This window comes from Balaenoptera ricei, chromosome 15 (genome assembly GCF_028023285.1).
Source record: "Balaenoptera ricei isolate mBalRic1 chromosome 15, mBalRic1.hap2, whole genome shotgun sequence".
Lineage (NCBI taxonomy): Eukaryota > Metazoa > Chordata > Mammalia > Artiodactyla > Balaenopteridae > Balaenoptera > Balaenoptera ricei.
This window is the reverse complement of record NC_082653.1, coordinates 21,356,921-21,383,583: the sequence shown is the minus strand read 5'-3', so window position 1 is coordinate 21,383,583 and position 26,663 is coordinate 21,356,921. Positions and strand designations below refer to the sequence as shown.

Below are 26,663 nucleotides of genomic sequence, written 5' to 3'. Positions count from 1 at the left end.
TATTTCCTTTCCCATGTTAGAAAAGTTTTTGACTATAATCTCTTCAAATATTTTCTCTGGTCCTTTCTCTCTCTCTTCTCCTTCTGGGACCCCTATAATGCGAATGTTGTTGCATTTAATGTTGTCCCAGAGGTCTCTTAGGCTGTCTTCATTTCTTTTCATTCTTTTTTCTTTAGTCTGTTCCGCTGCAGTGAATTCCACCATTCTGTCTTCCAGGTCACTTATCCGTTCTTCTGCCTCAGTTATTCTGCTATTGATTCCTTCTAGTGTAGCTTTCATTTCAGTTATTGTATTGGTCATCTCTGTTTGTTTGTTCTTTAATTCTTCTAGGTCTTTGTTAATCATTTCTTGCATCTTCTCGATCTTTGCCTCCATTCTTTTTCTGAGGTCCTGGATCATCTTCACTATCATTATTCTGAATTCTTTTTCTGGAAGGTTGCCTATTTCCACTTCATTTAGTTGTTTTTCTGGGATTTTTTCTTGTTCCTTCATCTGGTATATAGCCCTCTGCCTTTTCATCTTGTCTGTCTTTCTGTGAATGTGGTTTTTGTTCCACAGGCTGCAGGATTGTAGTTCTTCTTGCTTCTGGTGTCTGCCCTCTGTTGGTTGAGGCTATCTAAGAGGCTTGATGGGAGGCTCTGGTGGTGGGTAGAGCTGACTGTTTCTGTGGCGGCCAGAGCTCAGTAAAACTTTAATCCACTTGACTGTTGATGGGTGGGGCTGGGTTCCCTCCCTGTTGGTTGTTTTGCCTGAGGCAACACAACACTGGAGCCTACCTGGGCTCTTTGGTGGGGCTAATGACAGACTCTGGGAGGGCTCACGCCAAGGAGTACTTCCCAGAACTTCTGCTGCCAGTGTCCTTGTTCCCACGGTGAAACAGGGCCACCGCCCCCCCCCCCCCCCCCCCCCGCCTCTGCAGAAGATCTTCCAACACTAGCAGGTAGGTCTAGTTCAGTCTCCCCCGGGGTCACTGCTCCTTCCCCTGGGTCCCGATGCGCACACTATTTTGTGTGCGTCCTCCAAGAGTGGGGTCTCTGTTTCCCCCAGTCCTGTCGAAGTCCTGCAATCAATTCCCACTAGGCTTCAAAGTCTGTTCTCTATGAATTCCTCCTCCCGTTGTCGGACCCCCAGGTTGGGAAGCTTGACGTGGGGCTCAGAACCTTCACTCCAGTGGGTGGACTTCTGTGGTATAAGTGTTCGCCAGTCTGTGAGTCACCCACCCACCAGTTATGGGATTTGATTTTACTCTGATTGCGCCCCTCCTACCATCTCATTGTGGCTTCTCCTTTGTCTTTGGATGTGGGGTATCTTTTTTGGTGAGTTCCAGTGTCTTCCTGTCGATGATTGTCCAGCAGCTAGTTGTGATTCTGGTGTTCTCGCAAGAGGGAGTGAGCACGTCCTTCTACTCCGCCATCTTGGTTCCTCCTCTGAAAACGGTCATTTTTTTATGTAAAGCAAAGTTTGACCTTCAGAGTTTTTTTTTCTTTTTGACCTTCAGATTTATTTTAGGAAAACGTCATTTTAAAATTTGGGGGTGAGATCAGGAGATTAGGTCATTTCTAAAGAATATCTTTTCTGACCAACCAATGGATTTATTAGTAATTTTATGGAACCTTCAGGAATACTCAGCTAAAGTAATATTCTTATCTCTGTATTAATGGAGATGTTTTAGCCATTTTAGTATTCTTGTCATGTATTTAAATGTATTTTTTTGTTGTTTCAGGGGCAATGTTAAATATTGTTCAAGATTCAGCACTTTTAGAAGCCATTGGTTGCCAGATGGAGATGGTAAGAAGCATACAACATGTAATTTGTCAGAGAATATCAACTTCTGTTTTTATGTAAATTATATTCCAAAATGTCTGTCCATGTGTTTTTTAAAGGCATTTGTTTGTAAATTCAGCTCATTGATTCAGAAAGGATCCTTTTTAAAATATCTATTTTGAGGTTTCTTACCTTTCAGTGCCTCATCAGGTCCCTGAGAGATTCTGCATGAGAGAAATTCCAGCTAAACACTGTCTTTATTCCTGGACAGTGTTTACTTAAAGCTCTTACTTCTTTTGCTGTGTTGGTGAATTGGCTTGAATAATCTAGAAAAAGCCCCCTACTGCATAATTCCTTGTATCCCTTGTAGATCTAGTGTTGGCTGTAAACAGCATCTAGTTTATTCTTTTCTATCTCATCAGCTCTTTCTGGCCCCTCTAGACCAAAGTTTGAAGATCCCCCCCAAAGCACCAATGCTTCTAAATCAAAAAAACTTTCCAGAGACTCCCAGTGCCCCCTGCTTCTGTCTTCAAGATATGTGATCCCTCTACCTGGAGTAGAGGTGGGGCGGTGGGTGGGTGGGGAATTAACAGAGTATACTGGAGTGAGATGGGTGGATGTTGGATGGGTGGTCAAGTTATTATTAAGGAAATTATGTTCATGTCCCAGTAGGTGGCTAATAACAGTCACCTTATCTGGATAAAAGGAATTGTGTTTGTAGGGGAAGAAAATGAGGAATGTCTTTAACAGATACCTTTGTTAGCCCCTATACATACAGGAGTTAATCATATGTTTTATTGTTTGTGTTTTATCATATAACTACATTTGAAAGTTGTTTGTTTATTTGTGTTTTGTTTTTTTAAGATTGTATTCCTGTTCTGATGTTTTGCTTGGGAGGCACTAGGGTATTTCTTTAAGGACCCAGAGTCATTAGCTAGTGAAGTCTAGTGAAGATGGAAAAGGTCTGGCCCTTTTAAACAGCAGCAAAGAAAACCCCAGAATGGGTACCCTCTAATCATCAGACCTTTGATACCTCCAATAGATGGTGTTTATGTGAAAACACCACAGCAGTTTTAATCCTTTGTCAATTTTTATCTATGTATCAGTTTGTGCTGTTTAGCTGGCACATTCCATTTTATCAACATGGCTTTAGTGATTGACTTCTGTCTATACTTGTAAACTATGTGTCTAGCTGTCAAATATTTGATTCATTTTTATTTGACTAGGGTGGTGGAGAAAATAACTTGAAGAGTCATAGTCGCACGAATAGTGGTATTAGTTCAGCAAGTGGTGGAAGCACGGAGCCCACAACTCCTGACAGTGAAAGACCTGCTCAGGCTCTCCTAAGAGATTATGGTAATCCATGTTTGTTTTTTTTTTGAAATCTAAAGTTTATAGAATAACTTTTAATGCACAGATATACAAAACAAGCAAAGAAATTTTAAACCAGATTTTAAGTTCATGACTTTTATGTATCTAAGTGTAACAGAGTGGCTATTAGTCCAAAACATTAAGAACAAGAAAACATTTAGCTCTGTAGCTTTTAGTAGTTAGATTTGGGGTGGTTTCTTAGATTTTATAAGTGATTATAATGTGTGGTTAGGAAACATTTCTGAATTCTGTACCAGGCGCTAGTAGTACAGAGTCAAATAGGATTTACCCTCTGCCTCAGAGTCTAATGGCAGAGTCAGCCAGTATATCAGTTTTTGCAGTGTGGTAAGGGTGGGTGATGGTTTATGCATTAGATGGCAACCCAGAGGAGAGTCTGTCTTTGTGTTTGAAGGCTATATACCCTACTATATCTGGGTAGATTCTTCAGTCACAAAATGTAAGAAAGAGTAAGGAAACACTTGCCATTAGAGCATCCTATTCAATAATGTCCTTTATCCTGGGCAGTTACTTGATGGGTTCTGTGAGTTTATGGGTGCCTTTATGTTTTTACACATAAATACTAATGGTGTATTGAATCTGTGAGTATTAATCCAGCTAGATTGGGATGAAATCTAGCTCCTTAGATATGAGCTTAATTTTTTTAATCATTTGGAGAGTTCATGAGCCCAGGAGTCCAGGCATATTTCAGTGATTTAAGTTTGTTTTAAGTGTCCTTCAGCATGTCAGATACATAAGGTCATTATGTGGCTATTAAACACATTTAAATATTGCATTTATGAAGAAGTTATTTAATTGCTGTCTTACTCATTATGCTTGTGGATTTAAGTGTAGGTGAAAATTTGTTTTATTTTTCATGTTTCTAAGACACTTTTAAACTAAAGAAATTTTTGCATTATATGTGTTCTAATATAAATGTTTAAAGTGGTTATTGTTTGTTTCAGTATTTTGAACTGGTGTTAGTGAGTTCTGCTTGTAATGTCATAAAGTATTTTTCCTAAGAAATCCAGATTTGTGTTAGTGTTGCATGAATGTCTCTCTTTAATGATCATTCCTTTTTTTGTTGTCACTGCCCTCTTTCTGATAGGATCGACAGGTATAATGTCCCTAAAGCTTCCTTTACAAATTCAATTTAATTTGTCCTAATTTATTATTAACCAAGTAGTAATTACTTTTAAATATAGAATTGGAGGCTAAAGAAAAACACAATAACTTGCTTATTTAATTTTTTTAGAAGTATTAAAGTTGTCTTAGAGAATTCAATGTTAAAATTTGTTTGAAAAGGGATTGCATGTAACTTTTGGTGGTTTAAACCCTGAAAATAATTTCAATAGATGCTTTAGGGTAATTCCCAGCATCTGAGGAGATTCTAAAGTTTGAATTCTTTCCTCTATAAAATTCCAAGGAAATAATTGATAGCCTTTTCATTGTTTTGCTTTTTTTTTTTTTTAAATGTAACTCTGTGATTTAATTTAGAAGTTTTAAGATTTACATTGTTATAAGAATGATATTGAAACTTTCAAATCCCAGTGGGTGTCTGTATGAAAGTACCTGAGCTGGGAGCTAGAAGCTGCTCTGGTCCAGTGTGTATGCCCTGTGCACTGTTGTTCAGTCAAGCTTGACGCTCAGGCCAGTGGGGCGGGGAACATAGTGCTGTGTGGGTGCCCATCGTGCTCACTGTGGCTGCTGTGGTCTGTGCCTAGTGGAATGCTGTGCTTCTCGTTACTAATGCTTAGTTGTTTTCCCTCCCTGTGGGATGTGGCATTGGGGTTATATCCTAGCTCTTAATACAGATTCAGCTGCCGGGCTCCTGATTCGCAGCATTCATCTCGTCACCCAAAGACTCAATTCCCAGTGGCGGCAAGACATGAGCATATCACTGGCAGCTCTAGAGCTCCTCTCTGGCCTGGCGAAGGTGAGAAGGACAATCCTTTTATCTTAGCCCAGCGGCCTTGGACTATGGCTCTTTTTTCTGTATCTCCTGACCCCTTCTTGGGGTATTGCGGTGTTGGTTATATTCAATGCAGTTGATATCAAGGTGTGCAAAAATGAGCCTCCAAGTGAGATTTTACAAAATAATCTTTACTATTTTGTTTAATAGGTTCAAAGAGTGTGAATGATATTTTTTGCTGTTAAATTACTGGAAACATTTAGATACTTGCTATTCATTTGTACATAATAATAGAATACCTGTTGATTTATACCTGTTGATTTTGTATTTGCTTATAATACCCTTAAATTTTCAACAACATTTTGTGCCATTATAAGATCATCTAACTTCAATGAACAAATGCAGATTTGGCAACAAAAGAAAAGCTTATACTAAAATATGCCATTTGGGACTACCTGTGATTCTTCCATCTTCCATTATCAGGGATAAGTGAAAATTGGCTATATTTTCAAATTTCTTTCATAGCTCTTTTTCAGTTTTGTGGAACCTTAGAAGCTGGGTGTCCATTTGCATTTCTCTAAGTATTTTCTTTTTTTTTTTACTGAGGTAAAATTCACATAACATAAAATTATCCTTTTAAAGTGAACAATTCAGTGCCTATTAGTACTTTCACTGTGTTGTGCAACCACCACCTCTATCTAGTTCCAAAACATTTATAACCCCAAAAAGAACCGTGTACCCATTAAGCGGTTGTTTCCTGGTCTCCGTTTCCCCTAATCCCTAACAACCACCAATCTGCATTCTGTCTCTATGGATTTACCTATTTTGGATATTTCTTATAAATTAAATCATACAATCTATGACCTTTTATGTATGGCTTCCTTCACCTAATATGTTTTTGAGGTTGATTTATGTTGTAGAGTCTGTCACAACTTCATTCCATTTTATGGTTGAATGATATTCCATTATATTTATGTACCAATTTGTCCGTTCCTCTGTTGCACATTTGGGCTGTTTCTACCTTTTGGCTATTGTGAATAGTGCTGCTATGAACATGGACATACATGTGTTTATTTGAATACCAATTTTCAGTTGTTTTGGGTATATACCTAGGAGTGGAATTGCTGGGTCGTATGGTAATTCTATATTTAACTTTTTGAGGAGCTGCCAAACTGTTGTCCACAGCGACTGAATCACTTTACATTTCCACCAGTGATATAGGAGGGTTCCAATTTCTCCACATCTTCACTAACATCTAAATGTTTTCTTATCTGTAAAATGGGCAGGATTATCTTCTGTATAACACCTGGTGATGTGAGGATGAAATGAAATGAAATATATAGAACACTTTGTAAACACAAAGGTGATGTACACACATAAGGTGATATTGTCTGAGATAAAATTTAAGCCCTTGTTTTACAGATGAGGGGACAGGTAAACAGAGGGTGTGACTTACCTAAGTTATGAGAGACAAAACAGGCAAGAAAACCTGAGATGTTCTCACCACCACTTAGAGCTTACCTTTACCTCAGAGATTCTCAAGGATAGATGAAATGGCCATAGTTTTGTGAGGAGCAGTATTGATGCAGAAGGTAAGAATAGCCATTTGTGAGACATGCAGGACCACACTGTCTTTGAGAACAAGGTACTGTTGCCTATGACCTTCAGTACACTTGCAGTGGTAAGGAATAATTAGTCCTAGATGGAGTGCTCTCTGGACCTAACAAACCATAAAGGGCTAACACTACGTGATTTCAAGACTTGCTGTATAAACCTATGGTAATCAAAACAGTCTGGTATTGGTATAGGGTTAGGCAACTAGATCAACAGCGTAGTATATAGGGAGTCCAGAAATAGATCCACACATGTATGGACATCTGATTTTTGACAAAGGTGCCATGATAATTCAAAGGAGAAAGGATAGTGTTTTCAACAAATGGTGCTGGAACAATCAGATATTCATATACCAAAAAAAAAAAAGAACTTTGATTCATACTTTGTACTATGTACAAAAATTACTTCATAATGGATTGTAGACCTAAATATAAAACCTATACTCTAAACTTCTAGAAGAAATAATGGGAGAAAAATCTTTATTGGTTGTACAGAGATTTGGGTTATACAAAGATCTCTTAGATATTACACCATAGAGGAACAAACTATTAAATTGGACTTTATTAAAATTAAAAACTACCATTCTTCAAAAAATACTGTTAAGAGAATGAGATGACAAGTCACAGATTGGGAGAAAATCTTTACAGAGTATGCTTGTGGTGAGGGACCTGTATCCAGATCATATAAAGAATTCTCAAAACTCAGTAATAGCCTTTCGTTTTGGTGTGTGCAGTAGTAACATGGTGGTGAAAATTTCCAAGAACAGGACGTTTGTTGTTGATGGCTTTTTCAGAATTAAACTGAATGAGTTCCTCACTCAGAGGCTGGCTAAAGATGACTGCTCTGGAATTGAGGTCTGAATTATACCAACCAGGACAGAAATCATTACCTTGGCCTTCAGGAGCAGAATGTTCTTGGTGAGAAGAATCCAGGAATTGACTGATGTAGTTCAGAAGAAGTGTGGATTCCCTGAGGGCTACGTAGAGCTTTGTGCTGAAGAGGTGGCCACACGAGGTCTGTGTGCCATTGCCCAGACAGAATCTCTGCATTACAAACTGCTAGGAGGGCTTGCTCTGCAGAGAGCCTGCTGTGGGGTGCTGCAGTTCATCATGGAGAGGGGGACCAAGGGCTACAGGGTCATGGATGTCAGGGAAACTCCAAGGACAGAGGGCTGAATCCATGAAGTTTCTGGATGGTGTGATGATCCACAGTGGGGACCCCGTTAACTACTATATTGATACCCCTGTGTGTCAGTGTTGTGCTGGCCATCAGAGTGAAGATCATCTTGTCCTGGGGATGCAAGTGGTAAGACTGGCCCTAAGAAGCCCCTTTCTGACCACATGAACATCGTGGACTCTAAGGATGAGATATTATCCACCATTTCCATCTTGGGACAGAAGGATAGGAAGCCAGAGCTACCTGCCATGCTCGAGCCAGTCCCCACTGCATAACATGGTCTTCTTGGCACCTGGATCTGGAGTCTGGATGTTGCTTTGTAAAGACCTTTAATACAGTCTTTTAAAAAGACAGTATAACAATGACAGCAAAAGCCCTCAATAATACAACAAACAACCCAATTTTAAAATGGGCAAAAGATTGGACAAATATTTTACCAAAGAAGATATACTGATGGCAAATAAGCACATGAAAAGATGCTCATTATCATTACTTACTAGGGAAATGTAATTAAAATCACAGTGAGATACCACTCCATACCTTTTAGGATGGTTAAAATTTAAAAGACTGACCATACCAAATGTTTGGTGTTGATATAGAAGAATTGGAGCTCTCATATACTGTTGAAGGGAATGTTAAATGGTGCAACCATTTTAGAAAACAGCTTGGCAGGTCCTTAAAAAAATAAACATGCATCTATCATATGATTCAATCAGTCCACTTCTAGAAAATAAAAGAGCATATACGTGTACAAAGACTTGTACATGAATGTTTATAGCAGCTTTATTTGTAATATTCAGAAGCTGGAAATAATCCAAATGCAACAGGTGACTGTATAAATTAATTGTGGTATAATACATTTAATGGAATACTACTCAGCAATAAAAAGGAATGAACAACTGATACACACAAAAATGTGAATGAATGTCAAAATAATTGTGCTGAGTAAAAGAAGCCAGACTCTCTCCCTGACCCCCACTAAATAGTACAGTACTCTATGATTTTATTTATATAGAACTCTAGAAAATGCAAGTTAACCTATAGTGACAGCAAATCAGCAGTAACCTAGGGAAGGCGCAGAAAGGAGTGAGAGGAAGGATTACAAAGGTGCATGAGATTTTGAGGAGTGATGAATATATCCACTGTCTTGATTGTTGTGATAGTTCACAGGTGTATACTTAGGCTAAAATTTATCAAATTTTACACTTTAAATATGTGTAGTTTACTATATGTTAGTTATACCTCTGGGCAGCTGCACAGAACTTTGTAGCCCATAGAGCATTGCTGTGGGGTTGGGTTAGGGGGCTTAAAAAATGTGCACATGTTCCATTGCCAGCTATTCTTGTGATTTGTGGCAGTGATGAGTAGCTGCACCCCAGGAGTTTAGGTTTTAGAGCATGAAAAAGTATTCTAAAGTGAAATACTGTTTTAGGGTTTGAAAAATGCCCTCTTTTTATAGAGTAGTATATGATAATACATCTGAAATGTTATGTTCTTCTATATAAATAATACTTTAAAAAGCAAGGCTTCCTGTGGTGTGTCATATTCTCAGAAAGGCTGGGCCTCAGTATTGAGTTTTTGACATTGGTACAGTGGTTCCTGGCTAACTGTGTTCACCGTACGAATACGCTCAGGTGAAGGTGATGGTTGACTCAGGTGACCGGAAGCGAGCCATCAGTTCCGTGTGCACCTACATTGTGTACCAGTGTAGTCGGCCAGCTCCTCTTCACTCCCGGGATCTTCACTCCATGATCGTGGCAGCTTTTCAGTGTCTCTGTGTCTGGCTGACAGAGCACCCTGATATGCTTGATGAAAAGGTTAGTCTACTAGATCTTAAACCAGTAAATAGAAACAAAAATGTATGTTGGGAAAATATCTTTTGAAAGAGAATATCTAAATGTAAATACAACATTGCATACTTTAAACTGAATATACTTTTTATATTTCAGGAGAACACTTGTCCTAGTGAGCATAATTCAAAAACTGTCATTGTACTTATATATTTGACCCTTGAACAATATGAGGTTGAACTGTGTGGGTCCACTTATATGCAAATTTTTAAAAATAGTAAATACTACACTATTACATAATTCCTGATTGGTTGAACCCGTGAATGTGGAACTGTGGGTAAGGAGGAACCGCATATATGGATGGCTGACTATACATGTGGATTTTCGACTGAACTGAGGGTCAACGCCTCTAACCCCCATGTTGTTCAAGGGTCAGCTGTATTTGGTTGCAAATTAACCCATAGAGAAGTTCTTTTCAAAGATGGGGCTTTGAATAATTTATCTGTGAACTGTCAAGAGATGGCCAGTAGGTACTTTGGTCACCTGTCATCAAACCAAGAAGGGCAGTTGATAGCCAGGCTGCAAACCTAGAGCACTGCTTGTTCATAAAGGTTGCCTGTATCTAAAAATTTCATTTCACACACCTGTCTTTCTTTTCAAGTAGACACAGATATCTAGGCTGCTTTCTCTACCATTGTTCCATGTAATACTTTTCTTATGGGAAGGCAGACAGTTATAAAGAATTCACAGTGTAAATAAAAGAAGAGATACCAGGTTTATTGGAAAATTATAGAGAGCTTTATATAGTTTTTAAAAAATAATACTGTTGATTAATTCTTAGTCATTTTCATGATGACTTGTAAAGTTATCATACCAGAAATTGCTTTAAAATGTCAATAACCTATGAGCTTCCCTTTGGATAATGTAACATGTTTTACACCATCTAGGTTTAACTGAATTACTGTTACATCTCTTTCACTCGACCTTTCACGATTTACAGTCCATGGTAATTTTACAAGAATTGTGACTGATAAAATTGAATTGAATTTATCATTACTTATTATCTAAATCTCTTAACACTCAAATTTAGTGTTTTAAAGAGAAACTGGGGGGGGACAAGTTTATTTTAATAAATTATTATGAAGTTAATATATACCTATTCAAGAAAATGAGAAATTAGAGTCCCACCACCAAAACACACCCATATTGACACTTTCATGTATTTCCTTGTCGTCTCATAAGATAGGTGTATTACAAAAGCTAATCTGCTTTTCCTTTTTCTAGGACTGTCTTAAGGAAGTGCTGGAGATTGTGGAACTGGGTATTTCAGGAAGCAAGTCCAAGAACAGTGAGCAAGAGGTCAAGTACAAAGGAGATAAGGAGCCAAACCCTGCATCTATGAGGGTAAAGGATGCTGCTGAAGCCACCCTAACATGGTATGAAAGTGACTGCACAGGGATTGTGCCTAAGAGTTAGATGGGATAAGATGTGATCCTATGTTGTTTCATCTCCTCCCCAGGTGTTCAGCATTAAGTGACACAACCCCGTTTAGGATACTTTTTCTCCAGAAATAAAATGGAAAAGAAAATGTCTTGTTTTTTGGACCAAAGGAAACCAGGAACTTGGGGCTGAGAGTTTGGGTCCTTGTTTTTCTGTACTGGTTGTCAGTTAATTCAAGTCATATCATTTTAGAGCTGGAAAGGATCTTGGAGAGCCTTACCCACCCCCTCACTTTGATGGCTGAGTCCAGAGACAGGGTATGTCCGTGGTCACACCATTAGGTCTCCTACTTGCCAGCTCAGTGGTTTGTATTCTCTGCTATACCATTTATATTACATGTTATAGGTTCATTCAGCAAGATTTATAAACTTCCTCTTATGAACTGGTAATAGGATTGTAAAGATAAATCAGATTCAGTTATCACCCTCAAAAAGCTTCTTGTCCAGTAGGGAAGAATAGATGTGAACACAAATATCTATAATGCTAGTTAGATTAAATGCTCCAAGAGAAGAGGTACAAATGAAATGCCGGGGTGTTGGAAGGAGGAAATGAATACTTCCAGATTCGGGGAAATCAAAATAAGATTCCTAAGGAAAATGACATTGACCTGACACTTAGAGAATGGATAAAGTTTGAGCTGTAAGTCAGGTTGCAGGGTGGTTAGGCAGCAAGAGAAGACTCCTGTGTCGAGCAGTTTGGTAGTGAAGGGACAGAGACAGGTTGGTATCTTGAAAAAGTATTAGAGAATTGAAAGAGTGTGTTTGGCCAGTTAGTGAGCAGAGTAGAAAGAGGGAAGAAAGGCAGTTTATCAACTGAAAGGAAGAGGTAGGTGGAGAAGATTAGGTGGAATTGGTACAGATGGAAAGATGAGGCTTATGAAAGGGTAAATGTGGATGAGACCCCAGAACAACATAAAAACAGGAAGGAGGAATGTCAAGTCAGTCTGGGTTGGCTCATCTTGGTCTTCTTGGTAAAGTGGTAGGTAAGACAGCTTGTAGATTTGTATGTAAATCAGCCCTTACCAAGATCCCAGAATCTTTTCTGAGTTCTGTGACCCGTTGAAAGCTTCACAGTAAAGTGTGCACAATAAAGTTGGGTTTATTTCAGTTCCTCACGGGCTTAGGTCATTCGGTAAAGTTTTAGAAGCGCACTTGCTTTAGTTCAGTCCTGCTCACTATGCTAATGATGGACTTTCATTGACTTTGTGGAGGTTTGGCTAATAACTAGAAAATTAGAAAAACGCGATTGAGTACTAGAGATAATAAAATTCCAGAGAGAAGACCATGTGTGGGCTGGGGTGGACTTAAAAGCATTATTAAAAAACTAAGACTTGATGTGTGTACCTTGAAGAGTAAGGAATATGGAGAAAGGGGGAAGGACATTTCTCACTGGGACTCTGCATTATATAAAAATAAGTTTGCTCCGTCCTAGGCTGGATGGGACATTCCATTGAGAATATGAATGGCAGTGAGGATTGGATATGAGCTCGGAATAAGTAGAGAGTCCTGGGATGCTTCCAGGACTAGCCAGCAGTTATCCAGGTGGCTCATCTGTCTTATCTCTGCTGGCAGCTCTACAAAAGGCATCTTCAGTTTTAAGTCTTGAAGAGGGCCCTGAAGAGTCATCATGAAACATATCCAAATCACGTTTTCTCTGTTCCCTCACAATTACAGCTTTATGTCAGTATCATTGCTGTTTTCCAGTTATGCAAACACAAAACTTTGACTCATTTTCTGATTTATCTCTGCTTTATCTATTATTCCCCATATGAAGCCAGTGACTGAGTCCAATAGACTTTACTTTTGAAAGTATTTCCTCCATTTGCTCTGACCTCAGATAGCATTCCCAGTCCAGGCCCTTATCACTTCTTGCCTGATTTCCCTGTTTTCAGTCTCTCACACTTTTCATTTTGCATTCTGTTGCTGAACTCATCAGGTACTGTGCTTATTCTGCTGCTTGAGTGATTGAAAACTGAATAGATTGCTGTTTACTGCCATATGGTGTGAAATTTTTGGTCTCGTTTTCAAGGCCCTCCTTGAGTCCCCCACTCAAACTGTCTGATCTTTCCCAGCACATCCTTTCTGCTACAGCTGGCAGGCCACTTGTGGCCATGAAGTGCACATGTTCATACCTGTCTGTATACTTCCCCTGGGTTTCAGGACTTCCCTCTTCTCCTCTTGGCCACATCCTCCATTGTTCGGTGCTCACATCATATCCACTACTTCCATGGACCTTCTTTGGTCATTCTGCTTCTTTTCCACACCTCTGTGCTCAATTAGTCTGACCTTACCACACTGCATGAATTCTACAGTGTCATGATCACACCTGGTTATATTTGATAACATGCTAGTGTTACCTCCCCAACCTGGGTAAAGGCCACATTTCCCTCTTCACACCCCTCACAGTGCTGAGCACACAGGAGATAGTTACGGAATGCAGATCAGCTGGTTGGTGTTTTTCCCCTTGTTGTATAATATACATTAGGACTCTTGGAAGACATTTCAGCGGCCCCTCTGCTTAGTCACCTTTAAGACTTATTTAGCAAGTTATTTAGCCTCTAATTTTGGGATACTTTAACCCCCAAGTTTGCCCATTTCATTTTAATTGTTAAAACCTTGAAGTTTACACTGAGCTGAAATCTCTCCCGCTTTAACTTCTACCCATTGGTTCTGATTCAGACTTTTAATAATGAAACCCTTTTTTCCGAGGAGTGGTGATATCCGAAGACAATGCTCATGTTCTTTCTGATTCATTTCTGCCAGTACCTTCAACTGTTTCTCATATGACAGGGATTTAGAGTGCCTTTATCATCCTCATCTTTTTCCTTTCAATGGCGCAGGTTTGGCTGTGTACCTCTTTAAAGGTCAGTGACCTTTAAATTGTAGAATATTATATTTTCATTAAAGTGTACTTAGAGACTGCATTGGGTTTTTGAGAACCTGGTGATTTGTACTAAGTCAACTAAAATCTAAGAGGCTTTTTTTTAACGCATTTACCTTTTGTCTTTCTCATCCTATACTTATTTTTGGGGGGGTATTTGGATGTAATATGTAATGTACAGAGTTTTACATTTAAACTTGAAATTTCTTTATGTAAGATTTACCTCATTATTATTAATCTTTTAAGATTCTTTTGGATCCCAGCTCTTACTCTGATATATTAACTCTGCAGCTCAAATTTTGGTCAACTGCAGATTTATTTTATTTATTTATTATTTTAAAATTTATTTATTTATTTATTATTTATTTTTGGCTGTGTTCCGTCTTTGTTGCTGTGTGCGGGCTTTCTTTTAGTTGCAGCGAGCGGGGGCTACTCTTCGTTGTGGTGCGCAGGCTTCTCATTACGGTGGCTTCTCTTGTTGCAGAGCACAGGCTCTAGGCGAGCGGGCTCAGTAGTTGTGGCTCGTGGGCTCTAGAGCACAGGCTCAGTAGTTGTGGCGCACGGGCTTAGTTGCTCTGCGGCATGTAGGATCTTCCTGGACCAGGGCTCGAACCCATGTCCCCTGCATTGGTAGGCGGATTCTTAGCCACTGTGCCACCAGGGAAGTCCCCAACTGCAGATTTAATGAGCCTGCCCTGTGTGTCCTAATCATAGATACTGAGAAAAATATTGAACAGGGACTTCCCTGGTGGTCCAGTGGTTAAGACTCCGCTTCCATTGCAGGGGGCACAGGTTCTATCCCTGGTCGGTCGGGGAAGATCCTGCATGCCACACGGCGTGGCCAAAAAAATAAGTAAATGGTTAGTTCTTTAAAATATATACATATATATTGAACAGAGAAAGACTCACAAAGCACATGATAAGAGGTTTCCCTTCAGGTTCACAGAGGTTTTTAAATCTTGTCTATAAGTTTATAATGATACACTGCCAAATACTTGCATGTCTTGATTTCAGAGATATTTCTCTGCCTTTCCAGTCTAGTAATCATCAAGAAGAGAAAATGTGGTTAGGCTGGTGTGACCTGTACCCTTGCCAGCAACCTATTTGATAATGTCTTAGAATCTTGCATGGAACATAAGCTCACATGGTCCATATGCTTTGTGACAACCATCTCTGTCCCATATTAGAAAACCCATATTTTCCCATTACTCGTCTCTTGGTTTTCCATAAATCCTTAGGTCTGAACTCATCATGAAATTCTCCTGGTCCTTGAAATTCTTAGATAGTCCTCCTCCTAGGAGGAGAGAAAATGGAAGGAAAGTATCTGTTGAGCAGTGTTGCCTTCTATTATCAGAGAGATTTGGGTTTCAAGCATTAGAATGAAAGAGAAAGGGAGAGGATTGCAATGGTGTTGGGGAATACTAATTTTCAAATGAGTTACATATGAAGGATCAGGTGATATTAGGACCACAAGATAAAATCTTTAAGTTTTCTTAACAAGATTCTTTCTGTGTTTCAGTTTCTTAATTATAAAATGGTAATAATAATGATACCTGTCTCATAGGGTTGTTATGATAACTAAATAAAATGTGTAAAGTACTTAGACCCAGTGCCTGGCACATGGTAAGTGGTATATGTAAGTTATTACTATTATGCATTGAAGGTATGCAGAAATCTCTGTGGATATAAACATTTCAGAATGGTAAGACTTGATCAGTTGAATTCCAGTTTATAAAGCATTTTTTCTTATATATTCTCATTTAATCATTACAGTGGTTCTGTGAGATGTAACTACTAGTGCATCAAGTTCCTTATCTGTAAAATGATGTTTTCTATTCATGGCCACACAGTGAGAAGGCAGTAGGCCCTGGTTTCTGGTCTCTTGATCACTTATCTCTTCTGAGCCTGGGTTTCCCCGTCTGAAAAATTGAGGGGGCTTGGCTGATCTTTGGATCCTTTTCTAGGTCTAGAATGCTTTAGCATTATCCTGAAACCTGGAGCACACACATTTTTTAAAATATATCTTTAGGAGCTTCATGATTTGGAAGTATGATTAGTCAGGTTCCCTGGGTAGCAGACTTCGAGAGAGAGAAATTTGCTTGCAGGAAGTTTATTGGAAAGTGCTCTCAGGATCAACCCTTAAGAGGGAATGAAGGAAGTAGGATTGAGCAGAGGGAAGACAAACTGTGATGCATTTGCAACAAAGAGCTCTGGAGCTGGCCTGGCCCTTCAGGATTCTCTCATGTTGGGGCCAGGGGGCTGGGACTTTATACCCCTGCATTAACAGTTCATTGGACGAGAACTGTCCCAGGAGGAAGCTGTGATCTTGAGTGAAGTGGTTCTCATTGGCCTCTCCAGGACTCAGCTGAAAGCGATGGCCACCATCTCCCTGCATCTGGGGGACTGGGTCTTTCAGTCTCGGAGAGGGAAATCTGGACAGTACACCACAGCATCCGCCACAGGGAGTAAATCTGACTCTCAAAGAGGAAACGTGGCTGTGGTCAAATAAATCCAAAAGAACAGAAGGACAGATTGATGCATGAGGTGAACTTAAGATTTCTCTTTGGGGATTAACTGTTATCTTTTGCATTCTCCGTAGTATTATGCAGTTGCTTGGCGCATTTCCTTCACCCAGTGGTCCTGCCTCTCCTTGTAGTCTGGTGAATGAGACCACTTTGATTAAATACTCCAGACTGCCAACCATAAACAAGCATAGTTTCCGGTACTTTGTCTTGGATAACAGTGTCATCCTGGCAATGCTGGAGCAACCTCTTGGAAATGAACAGAGTAAGTTTCAGCACTTTGGGCTTTTTCCACTGCTAAATCAACATGTTCATCAGTATTAGCAAGCTGTTTCCAGGATCGGGGAAGGAAAGACTGCAAATTCTAAGTAATTTTGCATTTGTCAGAAAGCCTTCTAGCTGATGAGATAATAGCAACTAAAAAATAGAGGGTCAGAAAATGCAATATACATATTAAATAGAATCTTTTAGAGGCTCTTTATATCTATTAGAAAAGAGCTCCATAATTTTATAAAAAGTTTACTTTAGTGGGATATTTCTGTTGTTTACTGTGTATAAAAATCATTATTACTCTTCCGTCCTTCTTGAACTTTGGACCGTGCCCCTCTCCTTTCCTGCCCTTCACTCCACATTGTTCTTTTTCAGTTATTGGTGCCACCCAAACAGGCTGGAAATTGGAGGAGTCATCTTTGCCTGCTCCTTCCTGTTACTCCCTTATGTAGTTGGTTTCCAAGTTTCTACCCCCCTAGTGACTTTGCAATCTTCTTTTCTCTGCATTCCTCCCAGTACAGCCAAATGCAGGACTTTATTATTTCTTACCTGGATTATTGCAGTTGCTTCCTACCTGATCTGATTCTTCCTCCTTCCAGTTCCAAAATTTGTTACCGTTACCTCCATCCTACTTGCTGCCACCATTGCATTCATCCTCAAATGCAGATCTGACCATGCCAGTGCCCTCCTGAAAATTCTTCAGTGATTTTCCATTGACAAAACATGCACTGTTTTCTTCCCCTCTTTCCCCCAATTATAAACCATCTCAAGGTGTGTGATTACCACTGCAACGCAGACTACTCAAAGTACATTTTTTTCTGATGGTAATTGGAATCAGCCAGTATGTAAAGGAAGCATGTTCTTAGAGAGACCCTTATTGCTGGGAAGGTAAAGGAAAGTGAAGGTTACAGAATCGTTGGGCATACAGGGAATCACCTAGCGTGCAATTCCCTCATTTACAGGTTAAGAAACTGGGGCTCAGAGAGGATATGTGACTTGTCCAGGGTTACTTGAGAAGTGTATGGTATGACCAGGACTAGAGTCCAAATTTTCTGAACCTCATACTGTCTCTTTGTTATTGTTGCCCCCACAGTGATAGGATTTCCTCAGTGATTAAACACTTACCTTCTTACTTTTGCAAATGTGAAAAGGATCTTAGAGTCCCATGCAAATTCTGTTGAGTATATATAGGTAGGATCTCATAAATCCATAAAATGAAATGAGACGTTTCCCAGTAGTTCAGGGACAAGTGAATACCATCACAGGTTTCCTTCCTCTTGTGGTAAGATACAGTGACTTTAATATGAAGTGGATGGAGGCTTTAATCGTTGCCCAACTCCAGAAGCACTGGTCCCAAGTCTTTCCTTCTTAAGGCACCTCATCCTTCTCTACCTCAGACCTGGGTGTTGCTTGACTTTCTTCCCTGGTTTGTGCCAATTATTCATGATTCCTCCAGTTTCCCACTCCCAAGCCACCTGCTAAAGAGTATAAAATCCCAGTATCCTCTCCAGGTTTCCTGGCCTGAGGGGTAAATGTCAACCCTTTTCCAGATTTTTTAGGTTTCTATTACTCTCATTCTAAGCAATTTCATTGCATTAGAAGTCTACCAAAAATATAAACAATTGGGATTTTATAGAAGTACAGGATATTTTAATGGTTCGTTGTAATAGTTAATAACAGAAGTAAGAGAGAGAAGTTTGAACAAGTTTGACTCCTACACCAGAGACAAAAGAAGGGAATAGGAAGAAGGATCTGGGTACTCAGGAAGTCCATCCTGAGTTCTTTACCTCCCTTCTTCCTGCCCCTGAACTTGTGTTGGGATGAAACAGTGCCTGCCTGTGGTGGGCCGTGGTGCACAAAGGCATGGGTGAATGTAACATCAGCACCGCAGGCACCCAGCCTGTCTTCTGCACTTAGGTCATTCCCAACACTGAAAGTTAAGAGTATTTGCTAGGATAGTGTTACCCAAAAATGTGTATGTTTATTGCTGGAGGTATGTGAGATGATGTTGGTTGATACATCGGTGAACATTATTTTATGTATTTTTAAACATGTGTTTTAAAAATATATAATTAGCACACCAAAATTCATGGTTTTCCTTTTAAGGTAGAAATATATCATTTCCTTCAAAAATTTTAAGTTTAAATTTAAACAGTAATAACGGTACTTGAATATGGCAGAATCCACAGAGATGGTTCACAAAGGATATAAGTTAGGGAAGCACTGTGCTAGGGCTTTGATTATTAGAGGCTCTAAAATTGACAATAGGTGTATTTTATATGTTGTCAGAAATAAAAACTTTTCCACCAACATTTTATTCTAGATGATTTCTTCCCCTCTGTCACTGTGCTGGTCCGGGGAATGTCTGGAAGACTTGCTTGGGCACAACAACTTTGCCTTTTACCCAGAGGAGCAAAAGCAAATCAGAAGGTATCCATCAGAAGTTACAGGGAAGTGACTAGGAGTGAGTGTGTGTGTGCACGTGTTTGTGTGTGTTGTGATTTAAAGGTTAAATAATATTACAACAAAAATCACAGATAAATATTTTTGATCCTAGCCAGATTCTCAGTCAGTGAGTTCACATCAGAATCATCTTAGCAGCCTAGAATTCCAGGTCCACTGAAATACTCTTTAAAGATGTCTTCAAGGCCAGGTGTATTTTCAGAAAGCTTTCCGGGTGACCCTGACATCCACTTATGATTAAGAACTACTGTTCTGAACAGTGGCCCGAATTTTTTTCATGCAGTGTTTAATATAATAAAATTTAGGTACATGCCATTATGAAAAAAATTTTGCCAGAGCCTTGATGTCTCTGGCAACAGCTCTATAATTTTTTAACGTGCTGTATAATTTAATGAAATCTTTCTTTGCGGTGGCACAGTTTATTTTCTTTATAACAGTTGTAATTATGTGAATAAAATTTGCTCACGGGAGAAAGTTGGAAAATTCGGATAATGAAGAAATTTTAAATCACCTGTACTCTTACTCTCCAGAAGTAGATAGCCACTGTTAATATTTTAGTGGATTTCCTTCCGATCTTTTTGTTCCTTTCTGTACATAACACTTAAATAGAATTTTAGTCATTTTTGTATACTGCTCTTTTCACTTATCACATTGTAAGCTTTTACTTATGTTACTAAAAATTCTTTAAAACATAACTTAATAAAATTTTACCAGCATTTAAGAGAGACGCTCACAAAATTGGAGCAAATGCCTAAAACAATTGAACATTCCAGATGTCTCTGTTAGATGAAATGTGTTTGCTGTGAGGAGCGCACCCCTATTTGCTCCTGGTGACGTCACGCCAATCACATTCTGTCAGCAGCACTATATAAGCCACTGAATGCCATTAAAGACTGAGGAAGAAGGAGATCAGGAAAGGCACTAAAACTGATTGATAGTTTAATATGTGCCATATATTTTTTTGTTTAATCCTTATGACAGTCTTGTGGTGGATTATTTCCATTTTTCAGGTGTGAAAACGGAAGTCACAGCTAATATATATTAAAGCAGGGATTTGGCGCCATGAAGACCTTGATTCGGTGCCATATCTTTTCAGTTAAGCCATGCTAAGGTTCTAATTATTGAACTCACTGTCTAGAGATGCCCAGTGGATGTAAACTTGTACCTTATTATATGGAATGATTTGAGAGCCCTTAGGGAAGAAGGAAGTTTGAGCCTTAAGCTCTGAAATGGCTTACCTATTGGCTTACCACTGAATATGGAAGGTTCAGGCCTGGTGCCGTGGAGGTCCGTAACCCATTTATCAGTCGCAAAAATCTATCATAAGTTGATGAACATTTTTATAAAAATAAAATAGAGTACATTGGTACCTTTACCATTAGCAGTAGTATTTGCAGATTCTTACTGAATTTCTGTGTTATGCAATCCTAGGGAAACACAGGCATCTAAGAGACCAAGGAAATACATGTCATTTCAGATGGCACCCAAATGTAATAAAGATAATGTTATTTGTTTTATTTTAACAGCTTTTTGTGCCTGAACCTCGTCCAGTTCCTAAAAATGATGTTGGATTTAAATATACTGTGAAACATCGACCATTTCCTGAAGAGGTGGACAAGATTCCTTTTGTGAAAGCAGATCTGAGCATTCCAGATTTGCATGAAATCGTCACTGAAGAAGTAAGATAAATTATTATCAGCTGTTGTTAAGAGAATGACTATTAACATTCTTCAACAGCTTCTGTGGTCAAGACACTGCCTTTCTTTGGTATTCCTGGAGGTGATTCATAAGATGACCTGGGTATTTGTCATCCAGGAGGTTACCATGTAGTAAGACAAATATAGATTGTGGCTGATTGAAAGGAACTGGACATATCTTATAGAGGGGTGGCACTGGGCTGCCTGGGCTGGTCTGTGGTTTCAATAGTGTTCTGATATGATCAGATCCTAGTGGAGGATATTTGGAGAAGGGAGCCCAATTCAGAGACAGTTATGACAATCTAGGCAGGGGATGGGAAGGACTACCTCATTGATAGTGGAAGTTTAAATATATGGCATGTCTTGTAGAGGTAGATCCAGACAGTCTTGGATTGACGAGGGAAGGAAAAGAGCCGAAGAACTTTAGATTTCAGGCTTGAGTGACAAAGATAACAGTGCCATTTATAGAAATATAGACATTAGGAAGAGGACAGGTTTGGGAAAATGGGAAAAATTTATTTGGTTTTATATTAATTTAGATACTTAACTAGGTTAAGTAATTGGTCGCTTAGGTCAAGAGAGAAGAATTTTAAGAAATGGAAGGCAGGTGTGTCAGGGCATGAGAGAATATAAGGGTAGGAGTGGAGGCTGCCTGCAGTTTCAAATGCTAGAGAGATCAAGGAGAAGGAGCACTAAGAAGAGGCCCCTGGATTTTGTCATGAAATGTTGGTGACCTTTGAGAGCAAGTTCAAAGGAGTATTAAAGTGTAAGGGTCTGGGGAATGAATGGTTAAAGAGGAAAGAAAAGGCAGTGGATATAAACTACACTGTTACTGTTAGCAGTAAAGGAAGGGTACAGAGTGAAAAATAGTGTGAGGAAATAGCCTTAGCTAAGGAAAGGCAAGGCTAGTTTTTCTTTTTCTTTCTTTTTTTTAATTCAAGAAGAATTAGAGGTGGAAGGAGCCAGTGGAAAAGGGTCTGCACCTGCTAACACTGTAAGGTGGGCTGGGGAAGTGATAAGTAACAGAGTAAAGCCCTGGAGGCAGTAGGGTCAAGGGTCTGTGATTGAGTCTAGAAAAGGGACACTTCTGGTAAGACAGGAGAGGAGAGGGTCAGTGAAGGTTCAGAGACATTTAGAGGCGGAAAGGAGGAAAATTGAAGCAGCTTATGTAAATTTTAATCTTAGTTCTTAGCAATGAAATAGGGGAACAAAAATGATTCTTAAAATTTCCAGGCAGCCCAGCTAGGTTTAAGTAGCATCATCTGTAGTGAAGTTACTTAATGCACTCTGCTGACTTTCTTCAAAAGTCCTTGGTATCCAGAGGCATAAGTAAAAAATTTGAATGGTGTGGAGATTGGCTGGGTGAATAAGGAAGAATAAGGAACAACATAGCCGTGTTATATGCTTAGAAGAGGGTATTAAGAAGTCACATTTGGGGATTTAGTTTTGGTTGGGAGGTAGATGAAGCCAGAAGGATGCTAATGGCTTGGGGAAATATGGGGAGGGGTTGTTCGCCTCTCAGTGATAGTAAAGGGGGAGAAGGGGTATGGGTGAGCTGTAGGAAAGGAATTTCAGGATTGTAGCTCTTGAAAGTACAGCACATCTGAGGTACGAAGTGTGTCATGGATGGCCAGAGTTGTGAAGGTTGCGGAGATTGTAGGAATATAAGCCAGGCTGTTCACCACAGAGGATGGAATTTTAAATAGGATGGATCAGAAGGGAAGCAGAGATAACTCCAAGAGTATAGCAACTAATGCATATGGTTGTGGACTTCAAAACATGAGGGGATCACTGCAGGATGAAGATGGACAGGGATCTGGCAGAGAGCAGCAGCTCTGCCCCCTGTCTTGCCACTGTGAAGGGAAGCAGAGACAGAGTGGTTTCACTTACAGCGAAGAGATGAAGGAGCAGTTTTTGAGGCTGTAGGGACATGTTTTGGGTATTTGTTTTAACCTTGTAACGTATTTGTTTGATTGTATGCTCTTGGTTGTACTGAATTGAAACTCAGTGTTGATCACTGAAAATTACCTTCATTTATTTTGTTGCTTGTAGCTTTATTTTCATTTAAAACTTAAGATTAATTCTATTACTTTTATGATAATTCCAAAAAAATGAAATGTTCTGTTTATTTCAGTTAGAAGAGAGACATGAAAAATTAAGGAATGGCATGGCCCAGCAGATTGCTTATGAAATACACCTTGAACAACAAAGTGAGGAGGAATTGCAGAAGAGAAGTTTTCCTGATCCGATTACAGATTGTAAGCCCCCACCTCCTGCCCAGGAATTCCAAACAGCACGCCTTTTCCTTTCACACTTTGGATTTTTGTCCTTAGAAGCATTGAAGGTAATTTCTATAAACTTTTATGAGTAAATATATTCATAAATTAACAATCAGCTGATGATAGCTAAAGCATTTTTATGAAGATAGAAGGAATTTTAAAAACCAAAAACTGTTTAAAACCTTACCCTTCATACAAGGAAATGAAATTCTGTGATGCTGTAGGTTATAATATGAGCTCCAAGACAGTTTTCCCATGAATGTATTTAGAGTTCTGTCTGAGGGGACTGCTTATAATATAATAATATATGCGCCTCTGAATTTTCCTAGGTAATGTAGGACTCATATCACACATATTAATGAAATCTATAGATAATTAGAAAAAAGAATGTTAAAACTCTTCCCCAGTAAACTTTATTACTGAAAGTATGGGCTACAATTTACTCTGCTCTTTTATGCCACTTTTAGAAAGGAACAAGTATAAGCACTTCTTATGTTGTGCAGTTCCTGAGATCAGACTGTCTAGGTTTATGTCCTGGCATCACTACTTGCCAGCTATGTGATCTTGGGCAAGTTGCCCAACTTTTCTGAGTCTTAGTTCCTCATCTATAAAATAGGGGTGGGCTTCCCTGGTGGTGCAGTGGTTAAGAATCCTCCTGCCAATGCAGGGGACACGGGTTCGAGCCCTGGTCTGGAGGATCCCACATGCCACGGAGCAACTAAGCCCGTGCGCCACAACTACTGAGCCTGCGTTCTAGAGCTCGTGCGCTGCAACTGCTGAGCCTGCGAGCCACAGCTACTGAAACCCGCGCACCTAGAGCCCGTGCTCCGCAACAAGAGAAGTCACTGCAATGAAAAGCCCGCGCACGGCAACAAAGAGTAGCCCCCGCTCGCCGCAACTAGAGAAAGCTCGCGCACAGCAACGAAGACCCAATGCAGCCAAAAATAAATAAATAGATAAATAAAATAGGGGTGATAAGGGTATCCATCTCATTATGATCGTGTCAGGTGCTTCATGTAGTACGTAGTACAAAGTCAACCAGCCTGTAAGGTAAATAATGTCATTATTCTTAATTCCATTAAAACAATTTTACAAGGAAAGTAATGGTATCTCTATTTCACAGATGTGGAAACAGGGCCTCAAAAATGTGAAATGGCTTCCCTGAATGTGGATTTAGAGTTTGTACTAAGGCCTGTTTGTTTTGAAAAGCACAACTGAAGATTGCCAGGCAAGAAGTTGCTTATTGCATAAGTTGCCCCCTGCCTTTACTCTCCAGCAGCTACTTGGTTAAAGGCCATTTAACTTTTAAGGAAAGCAGAGGGGAACATTGCTGACTGAGTTTGGATTTCAGCATGTAGATGAAAAATATTTTATGTTGTAGAAAATTGAGTTAGTGGTGGAAAGTAAAAAGTAAAAAACTCTTAAAACACAGAAGAAAACAACAGAAAGAGGAAAATAATGAGAAATACAGCGGTAACTATGGAAGGCCAGGAACAAAGATACAGTCTACAAATGATTAGTGGTATTCCTAGTGGAGAAAATTGAACAGAGTAGAAGCAGTAAATAAAAATATACTGGAAGAAAATATTACATTCTGTGGACTGAAGGGAGATAAGAAGAGCCTTAACAGCCCTGTCTCTGAGATTGCAGTTTTCCTTTCATGTTATCTATTCTGCTTGAAATTTTTAAGCTTTCAAGGAAATAATTCTCATGCTTTCTCACCTGGTTCAGAACATAGGAAAAAGGGACTTCCCTGGTGGTCCAGTGGCTAAGACTCTGCACTTCCAATGCAGGGGGCCCAGGTTCAATCCCGGGAATTAGATCCCACATGCCACAACTAAGAGCCCGCATGCCGCAACTAAGAGCCTGCATGCTGCGATGAAGATCCCGCATGCTGCAACTAAGACCCAGCACAGCCAAATAAATATTAAAAAAAAAAAAGAGAGACAGAACATAGGAAAAAGTCAGAAAGTAAACTGGTTTATTTTATGAATCTTAGCTTATCTCTAATAACTTAAACCGGACAGCACACACATATGAAAAAGCTATAAACCAGTCTTTACTTATGAATATATGTGCAAAAGTGTTAAGGAGAATGCTAGTAAAACTGAATTCAGCAGCGTGTTAAACAAATTAACTTCTACAACCAAGTAAGGTTTATCCTAGGAACTCAAGGAGAGTCAGTTATTGGTAAATATTAGTAAAGTTATTAAGAAAATAATTTGATCCTATTTTAGCAGATCAGTCAATAAAACAGTCAGTATTCAGTAGAATAATATTCAGTCTGATTTTTAAAAAAATGAATAAACAAAAAACCAAAAACTTAGCCACGGCCAGTAATGTAGATCTCAGTAAATGGCAGCCTCTTTAGGAAACGAGATGGGGAATGAGGAAACTAGAACCACCCTTTGTTAAAAATCAGAGGTAAAGGATATCTACCTTGGCCACTGTTTAACACTGAGAGTTTTTTAGTTAATGGAAAGTTGTTATTTTTTTATTTTTAATTTTAAAAAAAAATTTTTTTTTGGCTGTGTTGAGTCTTCATTGCTGCACGTGGGCTTTTTCTAGTTGTGGCGAGTGGGGGCTACTCTTCGTTGAGGTGCGCGGGTTTCTCATTGTGGTGGCTTCTCTTGTTGCAGAGCACGGGCTCTAGGCGCATGGGCTTCAGTTGTTGCAGCACGCGGGCTCAGTAGTTGTGGCATGCGGGCCCTAGAGCACGCAGGCTTCAGTAGTTGAGGCACGTGGGCTCAGTAGTTGCAGCGAGTGGGCTTAGTTGCTCCGTGGCATGTGGGGTCTTCCCGGACCAGGGATTGAACCCGTCTCCCCTGCATATGCAGGCGAATTCTTTTTTTTTTTTTTTTTAATAACTGGAGAAGAAGTAACTCTTTTTTTAAAAATTATTTATTTATTTATTTATTTATTTATTTTATTTTTGGCTGTGTTGGGTCTTCGTTTCTGTGTGAGGGCTTTCTCTAGTTGCGGCAAACGGGGGCCACTCTTCATCGCGGTGTGCGGGCCTCTCACTATCGCGGCCTCTCTTGTTGCGGAGCACAGGCTCCAGACGCGCAGGCTCAGTAGTTGTGGCTCACGGGCCCAGTTGCTCCGCGGCATGTGGGATCTTCCCAGACCAGGGCTCGAACCCGTGTCCCCTGCATTGGCAGGCAGATTCTCAACCACTGCGCCACCAGGGAAGCCCCAGGTGAATTCTTAACCACTGCACCACCAGGGAAGTCCCTATTTTAATTTTTAAATAATTATAGATTAACAGAAAATTTTTTAAAAAATGTGCAGGGAGGTTCGCCCAATGGGTAACATCTTACATAACTACAGTATAGTATCAAAACCAGGAAAGTCAGTGAAATATTAAAAGAAACTAAATAAGAGGAAAAAAACCATTAGAAAGGAAAAGACAGTTCCCAGGTAATATG

The 26,663-nt window shown here is 39.5% G+C and overlaps 1 protein-coding gene and 1 pseudogene across 4 annotated transcripts in view; both read left to right on the top strand.

The window, feature by feature from the left end:
* RALGAPB (Ral GTPase activating protein non-catalytic subunit beta) overlaps positions 1 to 26,663 on the top strand; it is a 106,713-nt gene that overhangs the window by 61,749 nt on the left and 18,301 nt on the right. For 2 of the 4 annotated variants that reach the window (XM_059896342.1, XM_059896340.1), the window contains 9 exons: positions 1,724 to 1,788; positions 2,991 to 3,120; positions 4,947 to 5,068; positions 9,469 to 9,651; positions 10,909 to 11,060; positions 16,604 to 16,791; positions 19,120 to 19,226; positions 20,786 to 20,938; positions 23,091 to 23,300. In XM_059896342.1, the coding sequence (XP_059752325.1) occupies positions 1,724 to 1,788; positions 2,991 to 3,120; positions 4,947 to 5,068; positions 9,469 to 9,651; positions 10,909 to 11,060; positions 16,604 to 16,791; positions 19,120 to 19,226; positions 20,786 to 20,938; positions 23,091 to 23,300 (1,310 nt within the window). Of the gene's footprint in view, positions 1 to 1,723; positions 1,789 to 2,990; positions 3,121 to 4,934; positions 5,069 to 9,468; positions 9,652 to 10,908; positions 11,061 to 16,603; positions 16,792 to 19,119; positions 19,227 to 20,785; positions 20,939 to 23,090; positions 23,301 to 26,663 lie in introns of all 4 variants that reach the window. The other 2 variants (XM_059896341.1, XM_059896339.1) reach the window with 1 other exon arrangement.
* LOC132348768 (small ribosomal subunit protein uS3-like) lies at positions 7,399 to 8,222 on the top strand (annotated as a pseudogene).